Source organism: Tetrao urogallus (assembly GCF_951394365.1).
Source record: "Tetrao urogallus genome assembly, chromosome: 1".
In the NCBI taxonomy this organism is placed as follows: domain Eukaryota; kingdom Metazoa; phylum Chordata; class Aves; order Galliformes; family Phasianidae; genus Tetrao; species Tetrao urogallus.
Window position 1 is genome coordinate 181439566 of NC_136813.1, and position 25134 is coordinate 181464699.

Genomic DNA, 25134 nt, shown 5'->3' on the forward strand with positions numbered 1-25134 from the left:
TCCAACCCGGCCCTGAGCGCCTGCAGGGATGGGGCACCCACAGCCCTTGAGTAAAGAATTTCCTCTCAACATCAAACTGAAATCTTCCCTTTTAGTTTAAAACCATTCCCCTTTATTCTGTTGCTATCTAACCACGTAAAAGACTCCTTTGAAGCACTGAATGTCAGACTTCGCTGAGAAAAACAGGCTTCTGATCAAAACTTCTCTTTCCAAATCAGAATTATAAGCATGTCCACCTCCTAATACAAGGATAAGTTCATATTTGTATGGACTATCTGAACTATTTTAGTTGTCCACTAAAAAACTGCACTAAAAACCACTCTGGGCAGGGCAGCTTTACCCACAGAAATACCATAAGCCAAGGACCAGCAGTTGTGCATTGCAATGTGGTGACAGAAGAATTTCTGAAGTAACTGCTGCAATTTAACATGCATAAGAAAACAACATTCATTCTTTGCCCTGGAATAGGAAAGGCACACACTTTCTTCTATAGCTCACTAGCTGCCACTTATGAAAGCAGAACTTTCTGAAAAGCCCTATTCTCAAACAGAAAACATTTATTAAAGGCTACTTCTCAGGTATACAAACAATTTACCATCTATTCCAATTGGATTTACACACAGTTTTCCACAATATTACAGAGTTCACTTTTGAGCTACCAAACAGACCTACTGCTGATAAAAATTGCGTAAGAATTACAAAGCAACTCTGGAGAAGTGTGAAGAAAAATCACATAATTTAAGTGAGCAAATTAGGAAGACTGCTGGAAGTGAAAATATTAACCAAAAATATCTTGAAACACAGAAGAAGAATATTTTCCTTAGTTTCCACTAAGTAAATAACAGAACAAGAAGCACAGTCATGTTTTCAGAGGTAGCTAAAACAACAAAATCAAACCTGACTGAAATTTGTCATTTCAAAAGTGAAAATATTCATTGGGGAATAAACTCAATTAATCACAACAAGGATGTCCACCATTAATGCCTCAATCTCACATCTGGAGCAGATGTGGAAGATCAGTGTATTACAAGCAAACATGGAAAGGGATTATTATCCCTCAGCTAGAAGTGAGTTCTTTGGAGGGAAAAGCAACAAAAAAGTGGGCAATCCTGATTTAGACAGCTGAGAAACTGACACCATCTTTGGCCAACAAGAAACCTGTAACAGCTGGAACTGGCTGTGAATGTTTTTCCCATGCAGTGGATTGTATGTAAAAGGAATACTGTTCCAGCTCTGAAAGAACAAATAAACTCTTTGTTACCCGAAATTAAGTGGATAAGAGATTTTGCTTGGGTAGGTCACAATTAAGCATTTTCTTGGTAACTTTTTTAAAGTTTGTAATATTTAAGTTTGAAAATGACAGTCGCAATGAAACAGTTAATGTTTACATGAGTCAAACTTCTAATAAAAAAACTGGTACCAGCAGATAGACATTTTCCCATAAAAACTATTTTATTTTTTGCAATCAAATGTAGTAACAGCCTATCACTGAATATCCATGAGTACAAGGGTGAATAGCAATAGGACAAGGAAGAATGGTTTTAAACTAAGATGGGAGATGTAGGTTAGATAGTGGGAGGAGGTTTTTCACGCAGAGGATGGTGATGCACTGGAACAGGTTGCCCAAGGAGGTTGTGGATGCCTTATCCATGGAGGCATTCAAGGCCAGGCTGGATGTGGCTCTGGGCAGCCCGGTCTGGTGGTTGGCGACCTGCACATAGCAGGGGGGGGTTGAAACTGGATGATCGTGGTGGTCCTTTTCAACCCAGGCCATCCTATGATTCTATGATCCATATATCCCGGACAGAGTTTGTTGATACAGGAAATATCCAGTCTCTAATTCTTCTTTTTTAAACAAAGCATATTATTAGTTCTTTTCTCTGCTCTGGGAAGAAGCACCACCCTGTTGTGATAGGACACTGCTACTACAGGGGGAGCTGCTCGCAGTCCGGGCAGCACAGCTAGCTGATGGAACTTTAAAGAGATCAACAGAAACAATAGGAAACATGTTTTAGATGAACAACCAAGTGTGATTGATAGAAAAAGTTTTATGGACATCAAATCAGACACTGAAAGACATAAAGTTGCCCATGACTTCTACAAAGCCCATCTTTTTTAATGCTGCTTAAGGTTTGCATCTCAATATGTAAATAAGCGGGAAGCAGGAAGATGGCAGAACAGGAAAAGGGGTTAAAAACAGAGATGACAAAGTTCTACAACTCAAATAGGTGAATTCAAATAAATCAAGATTTTAACAAGAAAAATTACCTTACATTAAATAAGAGAATCTAGAAGGACAGAACAGTTAATAGAGACAATCTACAATTCACAATTCAGACACAACAGAAGTGAGACAATTAGTTTTTTATGTGTAAGTATATATTCATCATTAACTGGGTTTTAATGCAAATAACGGGAGTAAAAATAAGAAAAGGAGCATACTTCAAAATTCAGTTTCCTAAGGACTGACAGTTCAAGAGGAAATACAAGGATGAATTGTTCTGCAAAAAGAACAGATGATTACTCGAGCAACCTCAACTATTTAAGAATTTACTACTACTACTACAAAAAGTTAGTTGTTAAGCTTTAAGAAAAATAACTCTGTTGTAGTAGACATCAGCTATGCTACATTTATAACAGCAGCAAATGGAGACAAATCTGTTGCTAACAAAGCTGTCCAGAACATTTTTCAACCCCTAATTTCCACACAGATTTTATAACTGTCACCATTGCTTTTAAAGGCCATAGTCTGTTGTGAATAACCTGTTCTGCTGGCAAAAAAAAGAAAATAACTTCAATTATGCACCACAATACAATGTGCCAAGTATGACTTCATCTTGATAAGCCTCTGACCTACTGTAGGTAAGGTAGGATCTTTTTTCAGAATATCCAAACTCATGAGGGAAGAAAGCAATTAAAATATATATATCAATTGTTTTTCCATTTGTGGCAATTATGAAAAGCTTTCAGACATTGTATCTGTATGAGGGAAAATACTGCATGTTAGAGGTTACCAGAACTGGATCATACTTGGATGCCTATTTTTCCTGCCTGCAATTCAGACTAGTTAGCTCTGCATTGGAACAAAAGCATCCTTTTGTGGGTGAAGCGATAGGACAAGGGGGAATGGATTTAAAGTGAAAGAGGAGAGGTTTAGTTTGGATGTTAGGATGTTAGGAAGTATACACACTTCATGGAATCATAGAGTGACTTGGGTTGGAAGGGACAAAGTCAAAGATCATCCTAAGATGTTAGGAAGGAATTCTTCACTCAGAGGGCGCTGCCAGAAGGCACTGGCACAGCTGCCCACAGGATTGTGTGTATACTTCATTTTTCACCTATAAAGGTATGGGTATGACAACTGTTGCAAGATATACATTCTGCAAATACATAATCTCTTATTAAAAGTTCTAAAAAATATATTGCTTCAAAGACACTAGGTATCTAAAAGTTAATATTGTAACAATATTGGGAATTTTCATTGTCATTACATAAGAAGCAATGAATCATCACAGCACCATCAGCATCGCTTAGTGTTTGAACACATCCAAAAGAAAAAAAATTGTGGTTTTCTAAGCTGCAAGGAAAATGACACTACACCCAGACAACACCTACTTTTACTGTATACTCAAAACCATTAACTGTTTTCTCCAGTACATAAGCTCTGTCCAAAACACACTCTACATTCAACAGGACATAAAGAAAGGGAAGAGGAAAGAGAAAACAGAGGTACAGAGGTAATAACTCAATAAGTATTAACACACAGCAGACTAAGTTTTTTTTTTTTGTTTGTTTGTTTTTTTTGTTTTTTTTTTTTGAGGGATGAGAAAATGCAGCTGACTCCAGTCTCTCTCTGGAGAGCAGGATCCTTTGTGAAAGATGGTGTAGGGGAAAGCATGGGCACAAAGGAAAAAGAATTTGCCATCAGCAGAGCCAAGGCCAAGTTCTGAGACCAAGTTCTGAGATAGGAGACTGGAAGACAAAGGCTGCTTAAAATGAGGACAAATACATTAACACGTTTCACGTAGATGGCAAAGACTAGATCAAATGAAGCACTGAGACACAAGGGTGCGCATGGTTAACACGTATGTATTTTAAAGTATATATGAACACTACTGTAGGATGGTACAAAAAAAATGGCCTCAATGGAATTCTGAAATAAGATTTTCGATTTAAAAATTCCCATAGAGTACATTTTAAAAATCAAATGCTCAAGGAGAGGGGAAAAAAGAAATAATCAGATGCAACCTTGCTAAATAAGTTATTGTTTAATTTTTCAGTTGTCCAAAACAAACAAACAAACATTGTTTTTCACATTCTAAGACCTCTGAAAATAAGATTCTGGTATTCTGCCTCAATGCTAGAGAAGAGAACTACCTTATGAGAACATTCTTAAATCAGAAGTCTTAGATACTTCAGCTCACTTACATGTAAGGATCATTCAGAAATAGTAAGGAGATACTCCGCATATTTTCAAGAAAATTGAAACTTTGCTGTAATTGCTAGGTTTCAGGTCATTTAAGACAGTGAGTCTACCATAGGAAGTCACTGAAGCCTTTTGGTCTTCCAGTATTGGTTGCTGAAGAAAGAAGCTGGCAGAATAATGCCAACGGACAATGACATCCATAAAAGGGAAAAAACAAAAAGATAAGGGATTTCTTGGATGTTTATATACATTCCTGCTTTCCAGAGTAAGCTCCTGGTGTTTACAAACCAGTGTCAATTTGCCATCAAACCTGTAAGCCATTTCCCCTGAGTTAAAGTAATACCATAAGAATTTTCTCTTTATTTTTTTGAGCTGGTAGAGGAAAATTTGGTCTGGCAGCAGAGTAGAGAATACATAGTCAGACAATAACAATAACATTGAGGAATAAACAAGTTTTAGCTGGAGTGAACACAAGTCAGCCTTGCACCCTGGCAGAAAAGAAGGCCAACGGTAACCCTGACAGTATCAGCTGCAGCATAGCCAGTATACCAAGGCAAGGGACTCACTCAGTACTTGCTAGCCACGTCTAGAATACAGCATCTAGTTTTAGGGCTCCTGATAAAGGAGAGACATCAATCAACTAGAGAGAACTCAGCGGAGGAACACCAGATAGTTGGGGTCTAAAGTATATCCCAGTCAGGAGAGGCTGAGGGCTTATGCAGCCCACAGAACAGGCAGCTTCAGAACCTGACAGTTAGCTCCCTACTATCCACGAGGAAGCAATGAAGATGTCAAAGACAGTCATCAGAATGGAAAATGACGAGAATACAAGGGACAAAAGGCTTAAGCTGAAACATGAAGGATTTCATCTGGATGTATGGAAAATCTTTTTCGTCCTGAAGGCAATTACATACTGGAACAGTTTGCCCAGAGAAGCTGTATAGTCTGCATCCTCGGAGATCTTTGAAACTACAAGATAAAGCCCTGAGCAACCTCACAGCCAGCACTGCTTGAAGCACTTGGGTTGGACAAGACAACCTCCAGAGGACCCTTCTAACACTCGCCATTCTGTGCCTGACTTCCTGAAGACTCTTCCAACCTCAGTTTTTCTATGAACTTAGCAAATAAGAGTTTTAAAAGATCAAACAAATTCTTAAAAAAAAAAAAAAAAAAAAAAAGCTGTCCACTGTTTTTTGTCGTTTAGATTTCTATTAGTTATTTTAAGTAGTAACATGCAGTAGACTTTAAAACAGTTGCTTCAAATTAAGTCATCCAAAATCCACAGAACATGCTAGAAGTAAAATGCTTCTAGTGAAGGGTTGGCAAACAATTTAGTTAGTGACTAACAAAGCTCATGGTATGGGAAAAGGCATTGTCGCTACTTTCATATTTTAACAGTAACAGTGCAGAACACTAACACATGCTAGATACTTAAAATTACACTGAAGTTTGGAGAGAATCTTTAAACATATATTTACACAAACATCCCAAAATAAAAAAAATACATGAGCTGGCTAAAACTAGTCTAAAAACAACAATAAAAATTAGAGTGAAAGACAAAATTGGTTTGCTGTTTCAATATAGGAGTATACAAGAGATTCCTCAAAACACAAAATTGTGTTGTTTTTTTCCTCGAATAGTTTGAAAATAAACACAGCATTCTCAACTGTGCTTTGCCTATTCAATAAACCTTCCAGAAGGGTACATCCTCAAGATCTATAAAGGGTTGTATTTTTCAGTTATCTGATAGAATTATTACTGCAGAGAATTAAATAATTATATACATATGAAAACCCAACTGAGGATGTCAGAAGATGCAAGTTTCTCTTCCTATTTCTATCAGCAAATGTCAATTTGTTGGACAGTCAGAGAGTTATCTTGTGGCATTAATTCCTCACGTACAAAAATCTAGCAAATAAATTTTACATTTTCAAGTTTTCAGAGTTGAAACACTGAATCATAAAAGCCATTTGCCTTTAGAAAAGTTCATACAAAATTAAGGGGCATAATCCTCTTCAGGAAAAGATTAACTGCAACCAGCCAGAAATAAAATCTGAGAAATAAAATTAGTTCAACAATCACAAAGCTTCTAAATGTTTAAGCTGAACCAGGTTAATTAAGGGAAAATAATCATCTGTTGGTGGAAAAAATTAGCTCCTGTGTTAAGAAACCTTTAAGCAGTCTTCATATTCTATGAGTTTATTTAACAGAAGGAAAAAAACAGACTAGCAAGCTTGATTTAATTCTGTGGTTTAATGACTAACTCATGAGAATGTGTATTGCACTCATTTTCCAGGAATATTAATATAGATTGTTCAGAAACATAAGAGGACTTGTAACAGGACAGCATGTCCTGAAAGATGCTTAGTAAATGACTGTAATAACCATCACTAGTCTTATTTATACCTTCTGTTATTTCAGTTTAATACCAGAGAAATAACAAGAAAGTGGTCAAGAAAGTGAGAAACTCAACATATAGAACATCAGGTTCTATATATCTATATAAGGTTCTATATACATATACACACACACACACACACACGGTTTCTTAACATAATGCAACTGATAAGGTGTAACAGTTATTAACTGAGAAGACCAACTTTCTACTTCTTGAGGGGAGAGAGTCATCAGTGTAATAGCTTGGGATCACTAGGCTCTCACAAGCTTTTTTCCTACCTCACAATACATCAGTGATTAATGTTACATGATATGAAAATTACACATAGCTAATCACTGATAACAAACATAAGACAGAACTAGATTAAAGGCAAAATGATTACTCTTGACGCACACTTAGTATTTTCTCATGCCCTTTTGTCCAGTCTTAATCAATAGATACTTAGATTCAGTCTAATGCCTAAAGCACAGGGAGTATGGTGGCTTGCCTGCAAAAGGCTGTTAGAGCCAAGTTTGGGAAATATCTTTCAAATACACACTAGTGAATGCTGCTCTTGAAAATAAAAGGAATGAGGGCAGAAAAATTTGAAGATAAGAAGACTATCTACTTTCTTTTTGTGTGAATAATCATATTTAAAAAGGAAAAGGGAAGAGTGAGAGAAAAATTATCTTAGAGAGAAGACATAACGTACCTACTGTGACACTCCCTGTTTTTGTCTCAAGGTTGGTGTTACCTATTAAAGAAAGAAAAAATATGATTTTAATATTAAAAGCGGATTATTTGACTAGTTTCTCAAATCTTAATAGAGATTAAATAATGTGATCTCATAGTGAGATATATGCTTTGCATATAAAAGCAAGAGTATAAGCCAGTTATATTGCTTCAATATTATTGTTTTACAAGCAAAAAAATCTTAACACATGGGGAAAAAAAGAACTGATCCTGGATGAAAAAAACTGGTCTGAGTAAAGCAAAAAAGGAAGAGAGGCACAGTATTTTTTTTGCATTTTTTTTTTTTTTTTTAAGTTGTTCAGATGCCCACATCAACACTATAGATTATTTTAGTAGTTTAATAGGATGAATAACAAAATAGTTTCTATTCTCCTTCTTTTCCTGTGTGTCAATATGCATATGTCCCTCATCCTCCAAAACATGAATTTTTGCTTTACATTCAAAGATTGTTTTCTAGACAATTGCCTAAAGAATCACTGAACTGTACCTACTCCCTCCAAACTTTCTCTTATTACATATATAACAACCCACTGACAATGCTCTTCATTGAATTCAGTGAGATCTGAGTGTACTGTGCAGACTGGAAAATCAAACAAGAGTGTAGAATGCCTACAACACAGAATGGTCTCTTACTGACGCTGCATTATGGAATCATAGAATTGCTCAGGTTGAAAAAGACCTTAAAGATCATCGAGTCCAACCACAACCTAACCATACTACCCTAAGAAACAGCCCTCCACTAAATCATGCCCCTGAGCACCACATCCAAACAGTTTTTAAACACATGCAGGGATGGTGATTCAACCACCTCCCTGGGGAGCCTATTCCCAGCGCTTACTTTCAACTGGCCCTGGTTTGTTATCAGTAAATCTCAAAATAAACATTCCTTCCACATCACATTAAGCACCAAGATATGTGGAAGGATGAGGGATGTACCTCATAACAGCATGGGTGGCTCTTCTGTTAACAGTCTAAAAGTTGGTAAAAGCTCTCATATTTCCATTTATGCCATGCGTACTGCATCAGAAGAAAAGCTTTAAGTGAAAAAACTGAACCGTGACAGCTCACTCTTGCTACTCCCTCATTGTCCCAGAAGGATAACAAACCAAAATAAAAAGAAAAGCTGATCACAGTAATTTAGTCTAATTTAACAAGGCATAGTATTCACAGAAGTTTCCAGATCCTGATCAAGTTCTACTCCTGTCTTCTGTAATCATACAGTAATTATATAGTCATTAGGGTAAAAGGCATTCCACTGTATGATCTGTAATGTTTTCTTTAGCAGCCCACGAACTGAAAGCAAGAAAAGAATCCTATCATCAATAGTCTTGAATTCATTGTTTCAAGCACATACTGCACAAAATACTGAGCTGTTCTGCAAATTACATTTGAAACATAACAATTTTTCAGTGGATTTGAAAGAGGCTTGGCTTCATTGTTGGGTTTTTACTTTGCTTTTTTTTTTTTTTTTTTTTTTTTTTAAGAGCACACAATAATTACCTCATCCTTCTCCCCATCTTATCATTACTAGTATTTACTTTTATACAATCTACAAAACAACCCTAGCATTTCATCAGCCAGCAACTCCCAGAGATTACACACAATCTGAATATAGCACTCATATAGGACTTGTGGATTTGCCGCTCCATTTGTTTTTGCGGTTTTCTTTCTCCCTTCTGTTTTGTTAAACAGTTCCTTGAAGAACATTAAATGTTTAGAAATCAAAATCATATCAATCACAAACACATTGTCACATTGCATATGACTAAAATTGCATAATGTACACATATTAGAGTGATAGGCTGATTTCAAACACCTAGCTAGAACAGAAGTTACTTTTAAAGGAGATGGGAGTTTCCTGCTGTGTCCACAAATAGTGCAGAGAAGCGTATTTTTAGTCAAACACTGAAAAGTCTAAGACCTAATAGTTTCAATAGAAAATTTATTACAGTGGCTTGGTAGTTTTTGATTTGTTTTTCTTCTTCTGAAGAGCTATCTTTTCCACCACATATTAAAAGCTTCAGACTATATAGTTTTGCAAGACAGGGTCAGTGCAAGTCCAAGGAGAAAAGAATATATATATATTCTTTATATATAATATTCCAGCTTCGGGAATATAAATAAGGGCATCACTTTAAATTATGTTATTTCTTTTTCTTCTGTTTGTTTCAGTGACTCTCAAGGAAGCTGGGTTATGCTGATGAAGCATGCAGAAGAGGAATTAAGAATGCCTACATGCATATCATCCTACCTCTACTGTTATGTTTCCTTGCAAGACTGATTAGATTCAACTGGGACCATTTAATCCCTTCACTTCAGTTGTGGCTTAGACTACAGAAACAAACATGTATATTCAATGACATTTCCATGCAAACTAAAATCCCCCATTCTAAGGGCATCTTAAATAATATAGCGACATCAGCTCCGAAACATTCTATAAGAGCATATTTCTGGACACTTCATTCTAACTGTCTAATTGAATAAAAGTTAGTTAGCTCTTATGTAAAAAGGTGCAGTGACCTGCAAAATCATAGAATTATAAATTGGTTGGGGCTGGAAGGAGCCTCAAAGATTGCTTAGTCCCACCTCCCCTGTCACAGGCAGAGAAACCTTCCAATAGATCAGCTGCTTGAAGCCCCATCCAACCTGGCCTTGTGCCTGTCCAAGAATGAGGCAACCACAGCTTCTCTGGGCAGCCTGTGCCAGTGCCTCACAACCTTCATACTGAAGCATTTCTTCCTTATATCTAATCCATACCTATGCTTCTTTACTTGAAGGCCATTACTCCTTGTCCTATCACTACAAACCCCATAATACAGCCCCCATCCAGTTTTCCTTTGGGCTCCCTTTAGGCAGTAGAAAGCCAATACAAAACCTTCTTAGAGCCTTATTTTTTTTTTCCAGGCTGAACAACCCCAACTCTCAGCCAGCTTTCATAGGAGAGATGCTCCAGCCCTCTGATCATCCTCAAAGCCCTTCTCCGGGCGTGCTTCAACAGGACTACATCCTTCTCATGCTGGGAGCCCCAGAGCTGAAGGCAGTAATGCAGGTGGGGGGTCACACAAGAGCAGAGCAGAGAGGAAAAATCACCTCCCTCAACTTGCTGTTCACCCTTCTGATACAGCCCAGGATACGGTTCACTTTTTGGGCTGTAAACACACTGCTGGGTCATGCTGAGTTTCTCATCAACCAATACCCCCAAGCTTCTCCTTAGAGCTGCTCCTAACCCATTCTCTAGCCAGCCTGTATTTGAGTTTGGGATTGCCCTTTCCCAGCTGCAGGACCTTGCACTTGCCCATGAGCCTGGCACAGGCTCACCTCTCATGCGAGTCAAAATCCCTCTGGATGGCATCCCTTCCCTGCAGCATGTCAACCACACCACACAGCTTGGTGTTGTCAGCAAACTTGCTAAGAATGCACCCAATCCAACCATCCATCTTATCAACCAGGATGTGAACAGCGCAGGTCACAATCCCAGCAATGACCATTTGTCATTGGTCTTCTCCTGGACATTCAGCCACTGACCACAACTCTGAGCACAACCATCCAGCCCACTCCTTATCCACCAAATGGTCCATCTGTCTATTCTGTAATTTTGAGACAGTATCACTCGCATACCTCCTAGCAAGAGTGAAAATATACACCTCTGCAGACAAGCATTTTTAATTTAACGTAAAAGTTATGCTTATGGCTTGAAATTCTGTTTAGATTTTTAATAACTAGAAAAGTACAAACAACAGTCTTGCACTGAGAGAAGGAATAAAATCTCACAGACATTAAGAAATCAAGCTAATAAATTAGAAGTCAGGTGCTAAAACTACTACTTGTATTCATCCTCCTAACAGTAATACAGGTGCCCTGTAAAAAAGCAGTTTTCATTCTCTAGCAAAACCACCAGGTAATTTCAGCATTGTAAGACTTACGTAGACATAATACACACTCAGTTTGTTTAATAAGAAAAGGCCAAGACAGACTTTTGCCTCCTGCTTCTTTGTACTACTCTGGTGGTGTACTTTGTGTGTGTGTGTGTGTGTGTGTGTGTGTGTGTGTCTTTTTGTGACAGGGAATTATCTTCTGACGATATGCTCATGCCTCCATAATCTGAGGCACTGGAGAGCAAAAGTACTGAAGACAGAATTACCATTATGGTATTACTTGAGGTCTATAATACATGATCACTGTAGTATTTCTTTAGAGTTGTTTCTAGTCTTTCATTTCCTAATTTTAATTCAGTTCAGGCCCTTCCAGAGCCAAGGTTTCCACTCAAGCCACTAGGATTATACAACCCAGGTTTCAACTACAAAACAGGACTCATGCAGGTCCGTGAAATTTGAGTTGTGTGTGTGAAAACCATAAACTTTTTCTTAACCATAAACTATTTCTTTTTAAAAGAAACAGCTAAAATACTGTTAGGTGTTCCAGTCCCATTTAGTAGACTGCTCATGAAAATAACTCTGAAGTAATGTTAGAAATATCTTGTATAATTTTGAAATAGTTGAACTTGTTTTCACACTGTTCCTTAGTGAAATTACAATGAAGCATTACAAAGGGGGTATGTCATTAACAACAGCTGTTATTTCATCTTTGTATCACGATAAAACAAACTTCTGGATGTGCACAGAGGCATGAACACAAACTCATTATTCCACAAAAGCATAACTGACAGAAGTCAGAAGAAAAAGCAAAAGCAAAAACCTCAACAGCTTACTGGCTGGAAGTACCAGTAGCAGAACAGCCCACACATTATACAAATACAACAAAAAAATCATTATTTCTGCCTATGCATGCTGAAGTGAACTTTACTTCACAGGTTTAGAAAACAATTTTGTCTACTATAAATGGACAATGGAGAATCATTTCTGGAACAAGATAACAGAAAACTGCTAAAAATTGCAGCAAATTGCTTATAAATGTATAGCTAGAAACTTTTACTTGGATGGGCCTCAGTAATTTTCACAGGCTGTAACATCTTCCACTTTGCTTTACTTGTTAAATCATCACAATTGCATTATGGTACAGTCAGGGAACTTCATTAAATTAGAAAAAATAAACATTAGGTTACAACACTGACTACTGTTTATATCAAAAGACTAATAAATAAATTAATAAATTAAGTTCTAGATAAATGACAGTAAAGGGCAGATGGATGAGAGACTCCCTCCTCCATCCCCCCAGATAACAAAAGCTGTTACCACTCTGTTACTATACAGTGTCAGTACACACACAGACAGAAAGAGACTGCTTTATTTTACTCATAGATAAGGTAGATCGTACAGCTTCTATGAAGATTTGTTATAGAACTTGGCTGTATGTCAAAGATTTTAGCAAAAATAGTCTTTTTTAGTATAATTGTCATTGCTTCTTTGAAAAATATTTTGACCTCATTAGTATATGTTTTATGTTTGTTTCCTATTCCATTTGTGTGCTTACAAAATTCTTTTCAAAAATAAATACAACATATTACATGGTAAGTTCGCCCTTCTCAATTAAGTACCTAGCAAATACAGGATTGCTTTGCTCACATACCGTGCACAGCTGACTATACAGAGATAGACTACTGCATTAGTCCTTTTGTTACTGTGAACATTATGAATACCTTCAAAGCAGCTACAATTTTGACAGAATTTCCCTAACTAAGCTCTTACCATGAATACTTCCCAGCAGAATATCACCTGCTACTGAAGAGAGAGATGAAGATTCTGCATAGAGATACTTAGTTTTCAGGAGCCCATCTTCTGTGGATATGTTGATAGATGTCCCCTGCAGCTTCTCTATGTTCACGCTCTAAGAAATAAAAACAATGGAAAACATAGTGGTTTGAAAAGGCAAAGTGAAATAACAGAATTAGGAGAAAACAAATGGATAATTGTTGGTGCAGAACAAGCAAAGCTCCTCATTACAAATATTTTCATCTATGAGCTCTGACAAACAAGTTGATAGTTCTTTACAGCATTTCTATGAATTGTTGCATCCATCAGACAAGTGAATAACTGAAAGAGATAAATGGAAAGAAAAGCTCAATTTATTTATAAAAAAAACCAACTTTGCTTTGGAAATTAGCTCTCATTATTAAAGCTACTACTTTAATGTTCATGCATCATTAGGACACTTAAGGCACTGGGAATCAAGTTTTCTGGCACCAAATACCGAAACACCCACGGGCTTTCTTGTTAACATAAAAATCTGCACAAAGAGCTGTAATTTGTTCACCCTGTAGGCACAGCTTTGGTGAATGTTTGAGATTACAAAAGAGCCACAGCTGCCCTTAGCTGCGGCTAACAATCAGCAAAACCATTCATTTTACTGTCCTCTATATTTGGAGGTAAGCCCCAAGCTATAAAAAGCCTTAAAAACAAGTGACAGCATCTGTTTCTTTTCAGCAGAAATGGAGAAAAGGGAGAACATTTCTAAAGTTGCACTGTGGATAGATCTGGGGAATAAAAAGTGATAAGAGTTACCTACATACAAGTAACTAGTCGTGATACAATCTAAGCCCATTTGAACAGAACAAGTTGCATTCTCATATGTGACTACCATGTAATTTACTTCTACTCTTCTTCAGTTAAACTTGATTCATGACTCACGTGACAGGTCATATCATACTTAAACATTTTGTTGTTACTTTGCTTATACCAAATTCAAGTGAATTGCACAAAATTATTATCACGTGGAATGACATATGGCCTTTTTAATCAAGCTGTGCCTTAAGTCAATTGAAATTCATGTTGTCAATTTAACATTATCATCTTCTGGAAAAAAAGTCAGTACAAAAAAAGCAAGTCTGCTGCCCCTTTCCTTATGTTATATACAGAGCAGGAGTAAGAGATATTCTGACAAACCAGTATTACACAGATTCCACACAATACTGTGTTACAAGAGATTAGCTAAAGAAACTGATTTGGCATGGGACTGCATCACAGCTAAATTATACTGTGATCATAGCACTCCATACATAAAAAGTTTTATGGGGCCCTTTTCCCTTAAGCAAAGTGATAGAAAGGAGCCTCGCAGTAAGACATTTTACATTATATAATACTAGAATACACAGTACATCTCACATAGTGTAATAAACAGTGTTAATCTGCAAGAAACTCTGATTACAGAAGTGTAGTGCTAGAATTATAGATATGTGACAGCCAGCATCTACAATCCCTGTAGATACCGCTGCTTTTATAGCAATGCTACAGAATCTAAGCATCAACAGCAAACTGAAAATGATATTAAGGTGGCATAATTTGAAGCTACAGCAACCTGTTGCTACAGAAGTGACAGCAATTTGAATTTTGACACTTGTAATCAAACTTTAACAGTAGAGACATCGAAAAAAATTAACTGCATCCTTCTCACAAAATACTCTGCTATTCCCTTAGTCATTGGCCCTGAGGATGACAAAGTATATAACAGCTGAGGCACAGGCCCAAAGCAACAAGTAAAAGAAAAGCCACTATCACATCCATGATCAACAATTTAACCTACTCTGAAGGGAGTTAAGAACAACTTGCAATGCACAAAATCACTTTTTGCAGAGCCATTCCTGCCATCAACAGGACAAAATTAAGAGCTAGCCATGACTTTCGGAAAAAAAATTTAAAGAAGTCACTCAGAAAGCAATGCCTCATTTTTATTTCCCAGGAAACTACAACAAAGAGCACAACAATGCTGCTTGAGGGAGCAAATTCTCAGCTGAAGAACACTATTTTTCAGCACAGACACCACCATTAGCTATGCATTTTTGCCAGAGATGAACAAGCACCTACGTGCCTCCCTCATAAAAATCTGCACCAGCAGAGGTGACCCACTGCTTCACAACTGCTAGGAAAACATTGCCATGCAGTCATCTTTCATCAGCCCAAACAGATGGAAGTCAGAAGACGCTGAATTGGACTACAGTCCAGGAAAGCCCAGTCAAGGTTGGCAGTGTGTTTCACAGCCTCAAACTGGTACGGAGCATGGCATTTTCTTACTGGAAGAGAAAGGCTGTCTTCTTCCCTGGCCTTGTTGCAGTTCAATCCAGCAGGCAGCTGAGCACCATACAGTCATTGGCTCACCCTGTCCCTTCCCAATGAGTTAGCAACATTGCTGTTTTTTTTTTGTTTGTTTGTTTGTTTTTGTTTTTTTTTCCCCAAAAAATATAAGCGTAGCATCATGCCAGGCACTACAAACTAAAACAAGTCTGCCCCAGCTGAAACTAAGACAGGGCTGACTCCAGAATTTCAAGCCTTCACCTTAGCCAGTGTCACAATGTAGTGGTCAGAGTTGATGGTTTGTCTGAGTTGCAGGAAATCCAGAAGGATCATCACTTTACTATCCCAAAAGACAGTACACATCACTTCACACGCTGAGGGCTGTGTTTGAAGCATTTTCTTCCATGGAGAATTCACATGTCACTACTCCACACGTTGCTGTTTTGGCTCCAGCTCATAGTGGAGAAACCACATCTCATCACTGGTAATGATGCAATCCATGAAGCTGCTGCCTTCAGCCTTGTATGGTTCAGTAGGTCCTGACAAACTCGCAGGTGGTGTTCTTTTTGCTTCTTTGTGAACATTTGTGAGACCCAACACAACCTTTGTTATATTCCAACATTGCTACCATCGTTTCCAGCACACTGAAGCAGATATTCAGCTCTGTACACAGACCCCCAGTTGTAATCCAATTCACGTGGATAAGCTGATTGAGACGCTCTTCATTTCACAGGGTGACAGCTGTGCATGGCCATCCAGAACATAGCTTGTCTTTCGTGGTGCTGCCATCATTGCCGAAATGCACCACCCACCACCTCATTATGTTAATTCTGTCTTTGGTCTCCTTGGCCAAAAGGGTGCAATTTTATCCACACGGAGGAATTCAATTCCACACCTTTGCTTTGCACGTACTTCCATGTCAGACACCATTTTGTCAGACTGCCCCTCCGCTGCCAGCACAGCAGCAACACATAACAGAATATTGGCTGGAAGGTTCAACCTCTACTGCCATACCACCAACATCTGCCTCTGATGTTGTGGGTCAGTGTAATAAGATAGGAGGTATTACTTTCAGAGCAACCCTCAGTTTGGGTGCAAATTGACTGCCTAGAGGCACCTATTGCCTAAATATTAATATAGCTAAAACAATAACATAGTAAGGTAAATACCTTATGAGGCACCTCATTATAAACAAGCTCACTGATCACTGATAGATCAGTTGCACCTATCTCTTGAAAATCCAAAGCAATAAGATAAGTAATCTAAGTACGTGATAAACAGAAGTAAATGGACAGCACTTCACTGAAAAAAGCCACCAATGCAATGAAAATTTGCTTTAAAATAAACTAAATCTGGGGAAAAAAAGAAAAATAAGACTGCTCAAAAGACAAAATATTCTAGATAGGAAAAGCATGGGAAAAAAAAAAAAAAGGTAGGGATGCTTTTTACTGAGATCGAATATGTTTTCAATCTCAAATTATTCAAGTCCTGTGATTTTTTGGCAGAACACAGATGTTTGATTCTGTTAAATAAGTGATAGAGGAAAGTCCCTACAGACAGATTAGCTAATGACTCCCCAGTCAAACAGATTTGATTATATTTGTCCATCGAGCCGCCAGGTTTTCTGGGAAATCTCCCTCCCTTTGGGGTAAAGCTGCAGAGTTACAGTTACTGACCACATGCTCAAGTTCCATCTGTTTCTTGACCTTTAAAGAAAAAAAGTCAGCCTATCATCATAAATCTGGTTGAATATGCTTTCACACCTGAACATATTTTCAAGATGAAAACTAGCACCTTGCTAAAATAAGACGAACAACTCCTTCCTCACATATTCTGTTTTCCTTGGCTTTGCTTTTTCATGCTATTCTTGGTCAAACATTTTACAAATAGCTTCTCCTTTTCCCCACCTTAAGAATATTCTCTCACATGTGTTCAATGTCTTCCACCACATCCTTCCCCTCCCCAGCTCCAGGAGGGCCTGGAAATGCTGACAGAGCCATTGCTACACAATGACCGCAACTGATGGAAGAAACATCTCATGCAATCACACATGGGAGACGTAATCTAAGCTGATTATTAACTGAAGTTGCCAAGTGAGAGAAGAAATCCTGATATCCTAAGTATGCAACAATTTTTTTTAAATGAGTTCGGTAACACTAACTTCAGTTGTTCCATAGCCACAAATTCCTGTTAAAAATTATTTACTCTACTTAAGTTACTTCAGTTTTGCAAACAGAGGAGTAACTTCTAACAATATTACGTAGTGTATAAACATTTATGATCACAAATAAGAATTTCAGATTAATCTTCATGAAGTTTTTTATTTTTTCAGGACAGAATGTCTGAGGGTGGGAAAAAAAGCAGATGAATGATATTAAGAATTAAAAGCAAAACCATTACATGTACTTCCACGTAGCTCTAGATCTCATCTCCCTACATATTTTGATCAGCACAATTAAGCTGCTATTTGAAATGAACTGCATGGATTCCAGTGGCGTAACAAACTAGTTCTGGGACAAATGACAAGGCAACATGCAACTAATTGATAGATGACCACCATGCTAATAGGTTGTGAGGAGCATGAGTCCATGGTGGCCAAAGCACTCTCTAAATAGCATGAAATACTTACTTACCATTGGAAAGTAAGAAGGCTCAAAGGAGTCCACTGACTTAGTAAGAAGGCCCAAAGGGACTAGTAACTGATCTGCACTGATCAGTCCAACAGTGGCAATGACAGAGCACGTTGTAGTCAGAATCTATCCATGCTGCTTTATGCTGACAGGTTTTGCTAGGATTAAATAATGTTCATAAAGAAATAGCAATAGCTCAGCTAGAGCAGCCTTAGGGTTCCTCTCTACATAACAGGAAGGCTAGCATCCACTGAAAAGAAACACAGGTAATTTAATGTTGGCAGTCTACTTTTCATCAGCAGTTCAGAACAGCTCACAGCTGGCTCTACCTAAGTGAGCATGTGACCACAGAATCTAAATGACCAGGTGTGCAACACCATCAAATAGAACCTCAGAGGCAATTTTGGACTGCGAGATCTTACCAGCTTGCTCTCAATTCTACCCTAGGCTAGAGAAGGCTACCTGAACTCTTTCTGATTCCTTCCAGTTCTGCTGGTTTTAAGGGTACTCACTGATTTTGACAAGAGCTCTGCAAGCAACCAACCTACTTCAAGAACTGGCTCCACGCTTTCACATAGCAGTGCTTCAGATCTAATGAATCCTAATGTAACCAGTTGCACAGATATTACAATGGCTTGAATTATAATTCAAGCTGAGCCTAAGAACCAGATCAGGAGTGAAAACATCACATGGGGATCCTAGCTCTGCATTATCCTAAACAATGAAGAATCGACCGCTAGTGGTAAGAAAACCGAGTTACGGTAGTATCAGGCTTGTCTCCTGCTGCCATCTGCTGGAAAAAAAAAGGTTATTTCTCTGAAATTTCCTGCTGTCAGGGTTCTTCTCACTGCAGGTCACAGCAGGATTAGATGCGATTGCTTCCTCTGATGCAAAGAAATATACAGAACTTTCTACTCTTCAGTTCTTACAAATCATATAATGCTGGAGGTGAAAAGTATGTGCACATGAATAACGACCTGATATGAGACACTACAATAAACTTGGGTGCCTACTGCAGAATCCAAGTGCCTAAACATCAGCCAACTAAAAAGCTTTAATTTTGCAGGCCCTCACAGATGTGTTGTATCTGCTAGCCCAGCCTCAACTGGTGACAGAATGATCACACGTTCATTACTCCTCTTTCTACAGAGCTTTTTTATAGAACCTTATCCAAACAAAGCATAATATCAGGTAGTTTAGTCAGACAAATATAAGTTAACATTGAAATGACAATCAGCCAGCGATGATCATTAAACATTCCTCAGTGTATGCCCTTAAAAATGTCATCATTTTGCAACAGACAAGCTGAATAAGTGATTGGTGAGAAAGCCTCAATTCTTACTTACACCCTTCCCTGTTGCATGAATATCTGTATTTCCATAGAGCGTTCCAAGACCGATTACTTTGCCACCATTTGTTCGTATATCGATTTTATGGCTCTGAAAAAAATAATTAAATTCACATGGTTAGGACAACCACAAATTATCTCCTTTTACAAGTTGTATCACAACTTATACTTCTATCTTCCTGTTTTCTTTTGAACTAACTGCCAGATGTGTTGCTTGCTTCCAAAGCATTCAAACCTAAAAACATCTTGTATTCTAACCAGAAACACAGGTGAAAGAAGGCTGCCAAGTGCAACTTTATTCTCAATGCAGTGTTCCGTCTGTGTTTTTCTGTTTGTTTCTTGAGACTGGCTGCAACCCTCAGTGGATGGAGATGGAGAAGAAACAGCTTGGAGTAGTTTGTACAGCCATAAATCTATACGAGAGTAGTCCAAGTGCTAACTAACTTTAGGCCTCCAAATAGAACCAGATCCTGCTGTGTTTCACTCAAATACACAGTAAAGTTCAGTATTTTACAAATATCTGTGTTACTGTCTCAAATCTTCCATAAAGAAGCCAAGAAGTCAAAATGCAATAACCCTTATACTTCTGGCTGCTGCATAAAATCAGACAAACAAAAATACCACAAAATACCCATCCAAAAAAAAGGAAAATCTAAGCAAACTACATTCAAACAAGAGATTTACCACAAATTACAAGACTCTCAGAAAGACTACAAATAGAAAAAGTGGTCTTCAGAGTGGAAAGCAACTATTTTAAGAAGGGAGAAGGAAGGGAAAAAAAAAAAAAAAAGAAAAAAAAAATCACAAAAAATGAAAAGAAAAAAAAAAAAAAAAAAAAAATCAAAGTTCCCAACATGGAATTCATGAATTCTTATTGTTTCCATACGTTCTGATGAAATAACTCTATCCACGTGGCAGAATCAGGTCTTGTACTGCACTGAAAAATCCATCCTGAAGCACTTTCAGAATCTTGGGGAAAAAGCCCATGAGATTAAGAACTCTATTTTTTACTACAGAATATAAATCTTAAACCTACACCAGAAAACTGAGTTACAGCAAAACTTAGACCTGTTTCTTAAAAATAGGTTAGACAAAATTGACTGTACACAAAAAGATGTTGTAAACAGACAATTGCTTGCACCTGCAAAAACCAAGATGGTTGGTAATTCTCATTCAAACTCTTTAACCTGCTACTTCATAGTCAAGAAACCAAGAAGACTTGGCAACATCTTCAGTAGTAGAAAATGTTGAAGCAGTCACAGTGACCAGAACAACAGGTAGATCAATCAGAATCCACCCACAACTCACAAGATCTCTTAGGGTAACTAATTGAGAAAGCAGACTCTTGCAAGCTGCTGAAGGTTTATTTAACAAGTACTCCAACTGAAATCCCCAGCTCACTTTCAATTCTTTGCATTTTAAATGATTTCTGCCTTCTGGGACAAGGTCGTTCCTCTCATCTGGAGCCTAAGGGAGCTAAGAAGCTTCCTGTGGTCACCAACACTGCAACACACACACAGGGAAAGGATTATACTTTCTCCTTATTGCTTTCCCTTACATTTTCCTTATTTTCCAAATCAAGCAGGCTCAGCGAGCTGATGGAGAAGAAACAGCAACACTAAGCTCCTCCAGACTACAGTGAGGACACAGAGGAGCAGGGCTCAGAAGCCTCATTTTGCCTACTTCACAGTGTTCAGTTCATTAGCGAGCATCACTTCACTGTTGCTTGAAGTCTCTTAGAAAACCATGATTCTTCCATTTTCAAAATTCAACTGTTCTCAAGTCTCTTATCTTTCAAGCATCAAAAGATGCTCATCACATGTAATAGAATTCTGAGGGAGGACAACTTTCTCTCAACATTACAAAAACTCAGCAATTTCGATGATATCCTGCGATTACTATCAATAATGCTGGCTAAAATTACTTTGTTTCTTATATTATGCAGTTTCTCATGGTTTTTTGTTGTGTTTTTTTTTGTTAATATACAGTCCTCATTTTTTAACTAAACCTAGAATATCTCTTACATACAGCACTGTTAGCTTGTCAAACTTTAGTTACTTTCAAAGATTAATATGGTCGATTAGAATCTGGAAGATACAGACAGACTGTAGTTCACTGGCTATGGAGTAACTCTAGCTCTATGGTACACTGAATTACCACGTAACCTGAACTTCACACTTACATAGCTGCACGCTACGTAACTACCTCTTATTGTACAGAAAAATGTTGAAAGGCTTTTCACATCTCAGAAATACTTAGAGGAATTACTCCAGGGGGAAAATGAAGTAAAAAAATAAAAATAGGGTGCAATCTCAATTATTCAAGTGAAATTTATTCCAAACAGCACTTACATTGGATATTCTTTGATTATTTCCACAAAAGCATGTCAGCAAATGTGAAGTCGAAAGATCAAGAAAATCAAGGTCATTCACAGCCATGTCGCACACGGTGTTTATCGGTATATTCAGTTGGGTACTTCGGACATGTAATTTACATTTCAAGTTACACATTAATCTAAGGAGTTTCAAAAGCACTGAGACATCAGAATTCAGAAAATAATTTCCCACAGGAAAAAAAAAAAAAAAAAAGATGAAATGATGAGGCATACAGCGAGGTACCTCACAGCGCCACCTAAGCAAACATAAATATTAAGTCTGCTGTTCAAAGAAGGGAATTCCCAGCATTTTTATTTTGGAGGGAGAGTGCAGTAGGGGAGGAGCACAGCAGAAATGATGTTCACTGCTTCCACTGTTCCAGTAGCTTTCAGCTATCAAAGTTGCCCGGACTTCTTACTTCACGTTATTTAGTGTTACTGACTTCGCGTTGTAATGGTACGCAATAAATGAAGACACAATGCTACCCACACACAGTAATACTTAGAAATACCATAGTATTTCTCACCCGTAGAGCTGGCATTCTGCACTTTGTTGTACTATACTCTATCACACAGTGCCTTTTGAAACAATGATGGCATAGAGAAGGGTTCATCATACCTTTATTGACTGCAAGACACTAGTCCCCTTCTCAGTTTCTATTCTGCAGTTATCACATTCCATTTTCTGAACCTTCACACAGCCCGTTCCTGATGTTTTGATATCCAAATCTAGAATTACAAGAGTTTTATTAGCAACAGAACAGTAAGAATCAGATCTGTTAAATACAGCACTTGATCACAATACAGAGCAACTATACAGAGTAGGATAAAAATAGTAGCTTCTCTAATATAAAGAATCTAATAGCTAAGTTCAGCCATTCTTTCAACTGTACAACTAATTACTATCAGCAACCAATAGAGAAAATTGGCTGAAGATTACAAGTGGCAGAGTGACCGGCAAGCAATCAGCAGTGCGGCCCATTACTGAAGCTATAATTTCACATACATGAAAACACACACACACACACACACACACACACACACAAGACATTCCCACACTCCACACTACTATATAGCCACGCTCCACGCTCATCACCATATTTACTAACAATGCTACCTGGACATGGTAGAATAGTTTGTTTGTTCCTATCCCATAGTTTTGGGGTGGGAAGGCTGACAAAGTTGTTCAAAACCATACACAGAGTAACAGAACTCAGCTGCAGATGCTGTATTTGTACTGTTAGTCTTCTTAGACCCATACTGCTTCAACAGCATAACATAAAAACAGGTATAGAGGAGTTCCCCGCTACCCTTTTGGAAGGCCTGACTTATTCTCCTGGCATGACAAAGCCTGAATCACCTTACCTTACCTTACTAACGTTCATTGGCTCTCATGAAAAAAAGTTCCTAAGTCTTGTAGATAATTTGATTATCAGGTAAGTAACTCATGGGCTCAGAATGTTCCACACAGATCAGCATTTTTGTGTCACTTAAGATCAAGGATGAACTCAAAGGACAGGGAGAAATGTGAGAACCTGCAGTCAGGGAATTCTGACTGTATTAACAATCATTTACATTAATGACCAAAATAGACTTCCTTGTTCTATGGAAAAAGGAAGAAAAATAAGTGAGAGTAAAAAAAAAAAAATTAAAGATTTAATTGCCACGGCAAGCTAAGAGGTTAAGTTTAGTGAAGGATACACACGCTATGTGAAGGCCACTGCTTCATCAGAAAGGGGCCAGCAGAGCTGGACTGGACAGGCAGGTTTCCCAGAAAGCCTTTTGTTTGTACACCTTTTTCCCTTACTCTACTCATAGAACAGGGAGATGTACAGTCCTCCAAGGTAGAGATATAGTGACTGAGATTTTATCTAATTGAATATTTCTTGAACTTCAAGCCAATTTTAAGAGGTTTTGAAGCATGTAAAAGCATAAGATCTGACAAGTGTGATTGGTGGCAATCGTCAGAGGCTGCAGAGCCAGCACTATAATGTTTGAATGGCCAAAGCCTAGACAGTTTCACCAGACTAAAAATATCAGAGTAGTATTTGAGCAATTTTCCATCTGATCAGTGCTGATCTGCTGGTTCTCAAGTTGCCAAGGCAGGCAGATAAAACTTTTCTAGGATGCTGTATTTCCTGGGGAGCAGCTGAATTGTTTAAAGGCAGTTCCAGAGAGACACCAACAGAAGCACTTTTCAGATACCTGAGCTTGAAACAGCATGTCCCTGCATGGCACAAACCTGAAGACAAAAAGGAAAACAAAATGGTTTTTGAAATACAAGCTGTCTTGCTCAAAATTCTCAATTCACTCACTGGAAAACTGCACTTGGAATGGCCTGTGTGCAAGACTTCTGCTACTTTGCTTTCAGCGAAGAGAGGGATTACAAAAAGTGATTTGCTTATGCAAACTTTTAAATTCTATCAGCATGGTAAGCCTCCAGCTCTCATCCCTTCTGTCAAAAAGACTCTCACAAGTCCTTGGGGCCAGACAGGATCCATGTGAGGGTGCTAAGGGAGCTGGTAGAAGAGGTTGCTAAGTCCGTTTTAATAATAAAAGATTATGATCCTGCAAGGTATATTCTGGCTGTTATTTGAAAACTATATTAGAAATGTAATCCTAGATGTCCTCTTCTGGCATTGATCTTCAGTACTAGTCTGAGGGTTCAAGTGTAAGTTGTCAAGAAAAACAGGATTCCTGGCCTGCAAACACACCATCTTGATCCTTCACAGAGTCACAGTGCACTGCTAGCCTCGATCTAGGAAAAAATTAGCAGGAATGGAATGCTGCTGTCTTGTGAACAAATGACTCAAAAAAAAAAAAAAGCAGGCTAAGAGCTGGATAATATTGCTAATGAAACCTCAAACAAGGAGGAGGATATAATTTCAGTGCCAAAGCTCCAAGTTGGCACTGACTGCCAACTTCCACCACACAAACCTTGAAGAACACAGAATATCTCTGAGGTGCAAACAACCCACACCTTGATGTGCGCAGGGAAAACAGACCACTAGCATGGGAACGTAGGCAGGGGTACTCAGAAACACCACCTTTAGCTTTCGTATTTAAACACTTTACCAGCCTACTTCCAAGTGACTCAGCAGCACTGAACCACAGGAATTACTTTATGGTACTGATCCAATTCTCAGCTCACAGAGGAAGCTTACCATTACATGCATATACATGTTAAAATCATTCAGCTTCATTTATTGTGATAGCCTCAGTATTTGCTACTCTGGGCTTGCAAGTCTGTCACATTTAGTAA

At 38.0% G+C, this 25134-nt stretch overlaps 1 protein-coding gene across 1 annotated transcript in view; it reads right to left on the minus strand.

Moving 5' to 3' along the window:
- The window catches only part of FAM185A (family with sequence similarity 185 member A), a gene marked incomplete at both ends in the record, with an annotated part of 39454 nt that overhangs the window by 10945 nt on the left and 3375 nt on the right, over window positions 1-25134 (minus strand). Inside the window, 4 exons of the mRNA XM_079549839.1 lie at window positions 7516-7557; window positions 13202-13340; window positions 19497-19589; window positions 22492-22601. Of these exons, the coding sequence (XP_079405965.1) occupies window positions 7516-7557; window positions 13202-13340; window positions 19497-19589; window positions 22492-22601 (384 nt within the window). The remainder of the gene's footprint in view (window positions 1-7515; window positions 7558-13201; window positions 13341-19496; window positions 19590-22491; window positions 22602-25134) is intronic.